The sequence below is a fragment of the Patiria miniata genome, unplaced genomic scaffold, assembly GCF_015706575.1.
Source record: "Patiria miniata isolate m_02_andy unplaced genomic scaffold, ASM1570657v1 HiC_scaffold_8, whole genome shotgun sequence".
In the NCBI taxonomy this organism is placed as follows: Eukaryota; Metazoa; Echinodermata; class Asteroidea; order Valvatida; family Asterinidae; genus Patiria; species Patiria miniata.
The window spans coordinates 11,693,525-11,705,675 of record NW_024037075.1 but is presented as its reverse complement, the minus strand read 5'-3'; the positions used below and the strand labels follow the sequence as shown (position 1 = coordinate 11,705,675).

Sequence of the window (12,151 nt, the reverse complement as noted above, 5' to 3'; positions counted from 1 at the left end):
AGGTGTGTGAAATGTTGGCCGTGTGATTTTATAAGCAAGGGGTTATACTTGACTTATATTATTATTAACCTTCCTGCTATTTAAACAGTCACAGACAGTCAAAACTTCTAACTACTTCCCCTGCTATACTTTTTGACAGTCAAATAATGTCAAGCAAGCACTTTGAATAGTCAAACTCAGCCAACAGACCATGAACAGACAAAGCAGGCAAGTTGTGGGCACAGCTGGCTTATCAATCACCCACAGCCAAAGCAAAAGCTATATCGAGCTACATTTAAACAGTCACGGGCAGTCAATCTCACGTAGGCTGGGAATTTTTTTAACTGTTGAAAACAGTCACTTGATTGATTTTGACTGATAGTGATATGACTACTTGGCACAGAAATACATGTTTGCATAGGAGGGTTTAAATTCACACTGCAGAAGTTTACATATGAACACGTACCTTTGGAAGGTCATTTTGCTTGTGGGTCTTTTATTTTTAAATTGTCAGAGCATTTTTTCAGTTTTAAAGAAAATTAACTGGAGCGGGATTCGAAGCTGCTACCACTGGAACCCATGTATAGTGTTCCAGCACTCACAGGTCAAAGTCCAGCGCATATCAATTTCTTACATTCAACCTTATTTGAATTTTGAAGATAGTTTTGCTTCCTATTCAATGGTTAGAATTTACTAGATAATGATGCATAGGAAACCTTACCCTCTTTTTGTCAAATGAATGTATAATTTTTGTGGGTGGTTTAGTTGAATCATTTATGCTGTTACTTGAATACAATGTAAATCATAATTTCCGTGTACAATATCAAAACAGAGTCTGTGACACAAGTGGCCATAGAAGTGAAGTGCCTACATAATCTGAACAGCTGAGAGTGCTTCCTGCAATTAACTCAATGGGATGATTGTCTCCCCAAATTGCCTGCCATGCCAAATGGCCAACATATTTTCCAATTTAGCTAACATATTTTCCAATTTGGCCAGCTGTGATCGCCGTGATGAGCCCATAACTCTGACGTGCACAGTATGTTCTTTAGTGCCCGGCGAGCGTTTCCACGCCATCTCCCCAGGTTGTCGCTAATTGGACTTCGATGGGTTAAAAAAAACCCGTCTCTGTCGAAAGCCTTGGGCAGTCATTAAGTGAAATACAATGTTTCTGGCGAAGTGGCGGTGAGGCGAAGAAATCCGTGGGGATTTCCTGAGTATGGGATATTAAACACTGCAGCAGGTACCGGTACATGTACCTTCAGGAACTCTTACATTCTGCCGGGAGTAAAAAATCATTTTTATCTTGACGATGGAAAAAAAAATACAAAAAATAATTACATGCAGGTATAGTTAATACACAGATCTGTGTGACTGTGAGTAAGGAATTGAATTTGAGTATAGGTCTATGGCTAAATGCAAGATTTTTCCAATTTTCAACATATCTTTTGGTCGGTTTTTTTTTTTTATAAAATTTTGTAAAATGTAGATTCTTCATTGTTTTGTTAATATTAATTTTGTACATTTGAAAAGGTTGTCATCCCATTTTACTGAAGAAAACAAGTGTGTTAATTAAGGATTTATAAGATTCAGTTTTAACAATTTGGTTACTTTTACTTGTTTGATGTAAAACACAAATGTGTAAAATTTAAAATACACAAGGCACAAAGGTTTGGGATGGAAATTGTCCTATTTTGGAAATAAAAGTATTGATAAATTTGCCTTTTTGTTTAAGATAAAAACCTTTCATGCATGATCGCAGTCGGAACATTCTGTTTGTCTTCCATCGTTAAAAGTGTGGCAAAACTTAAAGGGAATATATTTTACAACATTTGCAAACATCGAAAAATAAAACTACCAAGTTTTTACGAAATGCCTTACTAGGATGTTGGTAAATGACAGTCTAAAGCATCCTGTAAATTTATGGCACCTGGTGTGAAGTCATTTTCAAGAAAATGGTATTTTGGTATACATTTCCAACGGTGGTCGGCCAACCACCGTTGGAAAAACCTAACTATTTTTTAACTACTGCTCCAAATTTACCAATTTTTTTTTTTCAGTCCAAATTTTGTTTGCTATTGGTTACATGTTCATGAACGGGTGCAGGGCAGCTAGATTGCTTCCCTACTTACAAATTTCCGGCATCTATAAATTGATCCTTTTTATCTTTAGTGGAGTCAGGGAACCAGACTACTTGAACGTTTTTGTGTTTCTTGGTTTTTCCAGCATTATCGAACACAAAATTTCAAACATGTCAGTGTAACAATATTTGATCTATTATACTAACCCCTCAAATAATTCATTTCTGAAAAATACAGCAAAAGCCAATGATGTACATTCCCTCTAAATAAACACAAGTTGTGACTTTCAATACAATGTACCGGTATTTACATTAAGTAAATAGGCTTTGTCTTTAGAAACCCTATGTGGGCATGTGTAAATTGAAAGAAAAACTATTTATAAACACTCTGTTTTTTGGTCCTGTTTTGATAACGCCGTTTCCTTTTTTATAAATTGAAAGAAAAACAATTTAGAAACACTCTGTTGTTTGGTCCTGTTTTGATAACGCTGTTTCCTTTTTTATATTTCCAAGTGGTAAAGTGAAAGTGATAGGATTAAAACTGAAGCGCTGATCCGGTGATTTCCCTTGTTTTGCAGTAAACCATTCTTGGTATAAGACTCCGACAAATTAGAACATCACGATTCAAGCAAAATAACAGTATCTGGGCATAGTTCCTACCCGGTAGCTCCATGATCTGAGCTACGCCAAGTCAGTCAAAAATACTTCAAAACAAGATTTGGGCTTTGAAATGACCAGCACCCTGTATGGTTGAATGATCAGTATTTTGAAGCTTCCCCAGTATTTTAGCACCTTGCAGTGGTAAACTCACCACAGTGCCCAAGGCAGCCAGCTCTGTTTGGATTAAAATTTGGGCGATTGAAGGTTACCTCCAGTGAACAGAAGAACTTTTTGTTCTGCGTTGCTGGTGCAGGGTGATGCATAGTCCTACCATATAGCTCCATGGTCCTACTGTACAAGTCCTACATGTACACGTATTGTACATGACGTACATGTAGCTCTGCCATCACAATTCTTCATTGTAGGATCTGGTGCCAGTAGAGTACATATTGCACTGATTGATTTTTAAAGGGAAAATACAACATTTGCAAACATTAAAAAATAAAACTACCAAATCGTTTTGAAATACCTTGCTGGACTGTTAGTGAATGACAGTGTAAAGCATCCTGTAAAATCATGGCATCTGGTATACTGTCATTTTCAAGAATAGTGGTATTTTTGTATCAATTTCCAACGCTGATCGGCCGATCAGCGTTGGAAACAACTGGCTTTTTTTCAAATACTGGCCCCAATTGACCATCGCACTTGTTTACAATCGATTACAAACCTATGAACGGGTACAAGCCAGCTAGACTGGTTCCCTGACCTTACAATTCCCCAATGTATGTAAACTGCTCTGTTTCTTCTTATATGGAGTCAGGGAACCAGACTACAGGAAAATGATCGTTTTTCTTGGTTTTTATAGCATTTTCGAACCCAAAACCTCAAAAATTCAGTGTAACGATATTTGCTATATATTTCCAACCCCCCAATTCCATCCATTTCTGAAAATTACAGCAAAAGCAAATGATGTATATTCCCTTTAATTAATGGATTATTATTATTAATAGTTTATTTCATATCAATGTAAAAAAAGATTAACTCTCAGCTGGGGGCTGGATTGTGTTTCTGTTCACATTTCAATAAAAATATTACAATTTACATGAATTAAAAACACAGTATGAATATAAAAATATACAATAAAGTTAAATTCATAAACGAAGATATTAAAATAAGAAGTTAACCACACGAATACATTGTGTAAGATCTAGGACATGTAGGAATATCATGGGAACAATATGGACATTGAACACGTCTTTAATTAGTGACATACATGTACATGTAAATAACGGTATGTTCATTTCAAAGCTTTCACATTATTTATTATGCCCCTGTACAGAGAAAAATTAACGTGAGTTGGATGTGAACCTGTGAGTTCTAGAACATCGCACCAGTTCTCTACCAACTGAGCCACCAGTACCAACCCTAACCTCCTAGGAACCATCCTCAATCCTCCAAAATCCTACAAAATTTTGCGCTTGTGTTCAAATGAAGGATACCTAGTGCCTCATCCTTCAAAATCGTCGGCTAGTCCTGCCTCCCAAACACCATTCCTCCTCGATCCTCCAAAATCCTCATGTGCTTCAACACCATTCATCCTCAATCCTCCAAAATCCTCATGTTTCTCAAACATTCATCCTCAATCCTCCAGAATCCTTGAAAACTGCCACTTGATTTTGGAGGATTGAGGCGAAGTTGGCAGTCTCCTAATTTGTCAATGCCTTTTCTTTATTTTCATGAAACCTGCACACTGTTAAATGTTATGTGGCTCTCAATCCCGACCGTTCACGATCTCAATGCTGGAGATCGTTCACAGAGGATTTTCACTAACCAATTATCAAGCAAACTCACAAGGGAAAACTGACTGCGTTCACTTTTAATCAATTTTTTCGAGTTGAATAAGGCAAATTGAAAATCAAATTAAAGAACTCTTCTTCACTGTACCATGGAGAATATGTGTTGTCATAAAAAAAACCTGAAATTGTTGACCTGCTGTGACTGGCTTGGACGCAGAAAACAGATCCTCCTTGGCCTTTTTTCCTGAAATAGAAGCTTTGTGGTGAAAGAGTCGAGAGGAGATTGAAGGACAGACGTGATGCGAATGAAATCTTGCCTCGCAATTTATCATAAATTGTTGTTATCACGCTTCATGAACTTGAAGTATTTTTAGTCTGATCTGCATTCAAAAATATAAAAACTGGTTCTTTAATAAAGGATCTGTGAAGGCTGTTGCCCCCCCCAAAAAAAAGTCCCTCTTTCCAAATGTATAAAAATGAAAATGTATGTTGTTCCCTTTTTTTTAAAGAAAATATTTATAAGCAAAATCTGATTTGGGGGGGGGGGAGGAGATAAACCGGAAATAATTTGTTTTCTTAAAAAATCGGGTCCTCAAATGGTGTTTCTCCTCAAAAATTATTTTGTAGACCTTTTCTTGAAATAAAGCGGCTGTACTTTCTAATTTTAGAAACTTACATTCCATGGTTTTAAGCATGTGCTTGAACTTTTTTGAAGCTTTCTGGCCATTGTACCGTACGTAACCAGTCCTGTAATTGGCGTTTTTTTTCTGCTGTTGGATGTGGATAATAAATAAATAAATAAATAAAAGAATATGGGCAAATTAATACACAAGAATGGATGCATCCTCGTGCAGATTGCAAATCTATATGTGCTGTACTGTACTGTAGACAATTTGCATTGTGCATGTATAAGCTTGCATTGTTAGAATATTCAAATAAATTGATATTGACATGGATAGAGTCTGAGACTGCATGTAACCATGATCTACATGCACATGAGTACATGCACATCAATACCTGTAGCGAGCAGCATTGTCCAAGCATTTTGATTAAACCGCCCAGTGCCCCGGTTCCTGGCTAGGCCTCTCCACCACCTGTGCTTGGCCCTCTTTATTCCTTGGGGGAGTATGAGGAGGCGGGTGGTTGGTCAAGTAGAGAGGACGTTATACAATTTGCATTGATTACGAAAGAAGAGTGCGACAACCCAACGTGTGACAGGGTATAAGCCAACGTGTTGAGACAAGTTTGTACAAATTCTGTATGGGGGTAGGCGTCCTTAGGGCCGTGTCGCATTTAGGCAATTTTCACACGAAACCTTTGAGATAATCAAATACACTGCGAGTGAAATGAACTCTCCGATAAGACATAATACAATTGTCCTGGCATTTTATAGGAACTTGTCAGAAAGTTATTGGAAAATTAAGTTGGATTTTGGGAGTTTGTTGAGATGAGTTAATTACGCCACAGTTATCTGTCAGATATTTACATACATGTCCATAATATTGGAAAACCCCACATTTCCTTTTTAATACTGTAATAATGTCGTACAGTAAATTTGCAAATCTGGATCATTTATTTTGGTCTCAGTTTGTATTGACTTGTACACCTTTGCCACTTCCCGAACGCCAACCCCTCCCCCACACCCCTCCCTACCCCCCTCCCCACCCCCAAAATGACATTTTAAAAGGCTTTAATTTCCAGTGAAGCCAGAAAAACCAAAAATCTGGCCTTCAACATCCCAGTCAGCCCTTTCACAAAAATCCTGGATTTCCACTGTGCGATAACCCTTTGAAAGACCTGTTTGGAAAAGCTTATATACACTTTGGATCTAACATGCACAAACACACACATGTTTGTTTTATGGACATTCCTTTGTTTTTGTGTAGTTAAGACAACTCAGTACCGGAAAACTCTTTCAACCCCAAAGTTGTTTTTTGATTTCCTGGAATGTTTCTCTTAACTCTAACCGGAAAATGTCTCTAAACCTGTTTTCCGGAGAGGGCGAATCGTTATGTGGACAGGGCTTAGTCCACATAACGTCAACACAACCTGCATTATGTGGACATCTTTTGTTCACATGTCCACATAGTGACTGTAAGACAAACAGGGTGACCATAAGGTCATGACTAAATTCTGCTAAATGCACTTCAAAAATCTGTCAGATTTACATGTATCAAAAACCTGCCAAATTCCCCCGAATTACTCGAAACACACTATAGACACTTTAAATCACATGCAGATGTTGTAAAATTGCCTTAATTAATGTTCAAATTACATCATAAACAATCTATAGCCACACAAGGATAATATGAAATTGCGTAAATTTCAGGCAAAATGCGGTTGCGTCACAACGAAATCCGGTTCCCAGTGGAACCTCAACACCTACATGTAGACCGGGCAACCTGTCCTATTTTGCAAGGGTTTGTTTGAAAAGATTGAAGCTTTTGTAAACAAATGTACCATTTTTTGTGTGCAAATTTGCCGTTTTTCTGTCAAATAACCATTTTTGCAGAATTCTGCCAGAAATCTGCCAAAAATATCCATTCTGTCAAATTTTCTGTCAAACTCGTTTTTTTAATTAAAAATCTGTCAAAGTTAGCCTAAAATGGGCTAAAACGGTCACTATGAAGACAAACTCATACTATACCGGTACATCCCTGTAGACATTATGTAGTATGAACACCTTATTGTACACTCATAGGCCACATATGCGCGGAGCATTTACAGGGTTCATGATGTATGTGCCTGAACTCCAGACCAGAAGTGTACATGTAAGTTGAGAACTCTGCGGTCTGCACACTCATACTTACTGATAAACAGCCTCAATACCGCCCCTCAACTACTCATAATCACCCTCCAGCAACTTGACATCATCCCTCATAAACACAAGCACTTTGTCAAGCAGTCCGTTGCTTGAAAAAAATGTTTTTGTCCAGTTTCAGTGGTAAACCAGAGGAATTGAGTGAAATTTTCAGTCTCGAGGGAGAATGGGCCAAATGAAATAAAACCCTTCAGTATTGATCAACAACTTCCTGTCAGTGATTTCCAACAAACCATTAGTTTGAGCGCGTGCACAATGAGTGTTTTGTTGTGTCGACCTCATTTGATGTACTATGAGTAATGAATTAACAATTAAGGAATTTGTTGTGGTTTTTGAATTCATCTGTTTCATTGAAAGTTCAAAAAAAAAAAAAGTTAATTTTGTCTACAGGTCCATTGTATACATGAACATGTGTAAATGCAGTGGAATGGCACTAACTACAGAGTACGGTAATGTGGGAAAGTTCATGTATGCGTGAAAGTTCTATAGGGGCAGTCATCTGTAAAAATAATGAGGCCGATAAACGAAGCACGGAGGAATAAATCATTCTTATTCCTGGACGCATGGAGTAAGAATATCTCCTTTAGCAGTGGTAATGGAAAAAGCATCTAACTTACTGACAATGTAGGGTTATATTTACATTTAGGAAATAAGGTTTTTATGCAAAATACAAGGATTGTACCTTCACGAGAACATTTTTGTATTCACTTGTACTTCGAAGTTTTGATTTCTTTCTATCGAAACTTTTTACAACATTTGTTGGTAATTAAAAAAATCTTCAATGCATTAGGCCTATTCAGCGACAGCATTGGCTGAGCAGAAAACAGGTGTGAACAATTTTTTGTAAATGTATTGGACAGGACTATATCCTCAATTAAAGATTACAATAAAATTAAAATTAAAAACATTAGATAAGTGTAAGTTGAGGAGAAATTTGTAATTTGTAGCACATGGTATACATGTACGTACAATGTACAATGTCTACGCCTGTGCATTTTTGCATGTCACATACATGTACAATGTAGATGCATGTACATGTACATGTACGTGTATATTTCTACTATGCAGTCACAAATACTTGTGAACTCGCGGATCAATGTGCACAGATCAATGGGACTCCGATCAATCCCACGGAACATGGCAAGCAGACCTTAGTGGGGGACTGTGCAGCTAAATCAGGGTCTGTGTATTGACTGGCTTAATATGCCTCCCAAACAAGCTGAAGGTCTGCAGGATACATGCATCTGAAATCCAACTCCATTAGAGGATTTTGGGGGATTTTTTAAAGGATTATAGAAAGGAAGGACCAAGTCACTATATGCATGGGCTCCGTGCACAAGTACCCCCTCAACGGTATTAGAATGGAGAGTTGGGGGACCACAGGGAGAGACTTTCAAATGCCTGATGTTCACGCGCGACGCATCGGGTTGTGCACAATCAGAATCATGTGTACACTTCGCACTGTACGCATGTGAACCAGTACGCGCACACAGTGTGTTCCGTCCACTGGGCTCATGAGAGTGGTAAAACAGCGCCCTCTGTTGTTTGCGCACGGACATGTAGTTTCAGTACATGTACATGAAATGAGCCACTGTACAGTTCTGCATAGCAGTGGATTTTGAAGAATACAGGAAAGTTTCTTGCTGATTAGCGTGAGGTGGTTCACTTTCCTTGTAGTACAGTACCTTTCACTGGGCTGAAGATACTTGACCATATCATGAAAAAGTATTCATGGCTGTGGTACATGTATTTAATTCTTACTTTGATGGAGAGACATGTATAGTTATACATGTACTGTCATGGTATATTATACAAATATTGACTGCTTCGAGTAGTGTAGTAAAACTAGCCTCCCGAGGTGATCAATGAAGCATTCTATTTTTATATAATGCTCCATGGATCATCGAGGGAGACTAGTTTTACTACACCACGAGATAAAGCAGTCAATATTTGTTTTATAACACCCCTCCCACATATTCTGCTTGAGTTTAAGTGATAGCTGATTAATTTAGAGTGATTTTTCCAACTTGCACTCGGGAGGTAACACACTGAGTATACAGTGTTTAAAAACGTCGGTGAAGGGCAAAACCTAATTTGATTTATATCACCCCGACGCAAAAATTCCATCTTATGATTAATTTAACTTTTAATAATAAATACGATTAAAGTGTATTTGAATACAAAATTAGTTGAAAATTTATTTACACTTCTCCAAACTACCTCTTCACAAAATGTTTGAACCCAGCTCTGTAGCCCTAGCGCTTGGGAACAATACAACTGGCAACTGGCACACCCCTGCTGTATACATTTGCACACAGTACCAGTTTTTATGCGTAGTGGTTGCGGCGGGTGTAGTACTTTTGGCCACAGCAAGATTGCAAAAATAGCGAATGTCAAGTGACTCGCTCTCGGCCGATACAGAATCTGTGGGTGAGGTGTTATAATCTGTACTGTACTATTGTTATAACTCAAAATACAGACACAGAATATATGTACACATCGTGTACATCATGTACATGTAGTGGTACAAAATTTGCCCAGTAGTGTTATATTAACCTTGAGTTCAAGAAGCCACATTCCTGTTTTTATACACCCGACCTTCCGTTTTAGAACACCATTGTTGATCATCACAATACCTGCTTTGGAAACAAAGAGTGACACATCATGAAACAACCCCAAACCAAATAATAAACAGAAATTAATACTACCCTCAAATAACAATTAAAGTATACACATGTTTTGTATGAACTTGATGTTTGTGCATAACATATCCTGCGAGTGCATATATTGCATTGGTGGCCATTCTTACTTTGGTATCTATCGTACCGTAAACCACAGTCAATTTTCACGTTACATTTTTGTAGTACTTAGTAAGCGAGTAGGTGGCTCCCACTATAACTGGTGGTCGTGTAGGCAGAAATCTGATAACAGCACCCACTGTGCAAATATTTTAACCGGTAACCGAATTCCATGTCAAAATATTGGGTCACATCCGTTCATCACATTCTGATACTGTCCGGCCCCGATATTGTTGACTTTGTGTAGGCGGGATTTTGAGAGGGGTAGTCCATAACCAAATTGGTGTTGTCTTCAGGGCCGCCTTTAAAAGCAATGAGATTTTTGAGTTGCATAAAATGCAGCAATAATTTCCTTGCAACTTTTTATGACACCTTTTATGACACCAATTTTCCCCATATATTTTCCCCATCTACATTTTAACAATGTACATGTAGATGGTTTAAAAAAAAGAAAGAAAAGTGTCCTTGGGACTAAAAATAAATTTTCTTGCAATATTTGTCTCCTTGTCTCCTTGTATTTGTATAGTTGCCGGAATAGATAAGACTTAAAATTGCAGGTACATGAATGTGTACGTATCGGAAACTTCTTTTACATTGGCAGATTTTTCAACATGGAAAGGGATACGGAGTTAACAGATAAAAAAATGGTTCTTCATAATAAGCTTCAGCTAATTTACAACTTACAGTGTTTATTGTGATTTTAACTTCAAACAAGCCTATACTATATTTATTGAAAAAAAAACTTTTAAATTGTACCAGCCCATTCCAATTTTGTACTATTTTTTCCCTTCAAATTGGGTGGAGCAAAGAAACTGACTGGAACAGAATATGAACCTGAGACCTTTAAAGCTGTGCACCAGAGTTCTACCAACAGAGTGGCCTCCCAAAATGTCAGGGTTTTTACTCAAGGGGCAGAGTCACAAACCTTCAATATTTCTGTTATTAAGACAGTTTCGTTGAAAAAGTTTTCCCAGAAGTTCTTCTTACTTGTCGGTCTTTTTTTCCTCAGGTTACTGGTGGGTGCTCCTAAAGCTCAGACCCCACAGCCTGATGTCGTCCAAGGGGGTGCTGTATACAAATGCCCCGTTGCACCCCTCAACAGCCCAGGAGACTGCGAACAGATACCCTTTGATTTAACAGGTAAGACCACTGTAAATATCTCTCCTTAAAGCCCCACCCCTGTAATCCAACCCCCTCCCCTCCAAAAACAAACACACCAAGCGCCATTTTTCCCTCCCCCTAAAAAAGTATCCCAAAGAGATGTATATCTTTCAAACTTTTGTACAATTCAGCCAAAACCGAAACAAGTTGACTTGAAAAACTGAGTAGGAAAAAAAAAAGTAGGAATTCTCCCCTTTTTTTTTTTTTTTTTTTGGTCCCATGCCATTTCCCTTTCATCAAGAATTGTTTATTTTTGATACAGGCAGCTGAAAAAATACATATATATATTTATTTTAAAAAATGAGAGAAAACTGTGTATTTTAAAGAAGCGTATGTAAATATTAAATTCCTTTTTTTTTTTCAATGGAATTTAATTTTTGTTGGATTCGTTCCACTCTACATGTACATCTGGTTACACTGAAACCTTGCCACATATTTTCTTTTTATGGCAACTCAATGGAATTGAATTCCTATTTATAAATCTGAATTCCAGACAAGCAAATTGTGTGACCTTTGTTGACCTTGAGCTATATATTTCTTTTCTTCATTTGTCTTTTCCTCTTTTTCTTCGCCCTGACTCCACAATTGTCAAGTCCTTGTGTACACAAGCAGTTTTTTTATGGAAGAAAGCCATTCAATTCTTCGAACTAAATGGGTCATACAAAAAAAACAACACGCTCTTGGCGAGGTTGGTTCCCTGAAAAAACATTGGCGTTGGCTGTCTTTGCTAAAAACAGAATTATGAACTGTGATGAAATTGACTAACCGGTCCATGCGTGGGTGGGATTGTGCTTGGTTGCGGATGGAAATCTGTAGTCGTGGCTTTAAGTTTCTGCCATTTAAAAACAAACAAAAAATATTTTAGGATTTATTGTCTAGTTACAAATGAGAAAATTTCCCTCATAAAAATCCTGGG

At 37.6% G+C, this 12,151-nt stretch overlaps 1 protein-coding gene across 2 annotated transcripts in view; it reads left to right on the top strand.

Annotated features, from left to right (window-relative positions):
- Window positions 1-12,151, top strand: part of LOC119719618 (integrin alpha-8-like) — a 55,984-nt gene that overhangs the window by 3,829 nt on the left and 40,004 nt on the right. Inside the window, exon 2 of one of the 2 annotated variants that reach the window (XM_038189116.1) lies at window positions 11,084-11,214. In XM_038189116.1, coding sequence (XP_038045044.1) covers window positions 11,084-11,214 — 131 coding nt within the window. Of the gene's footprint in view, window positions 1-11,082; window positions 11,215-12,151 lie in introns of those variants that run through there. The other variant, XM_038189117.1, reaches the window with a different exon arrangement.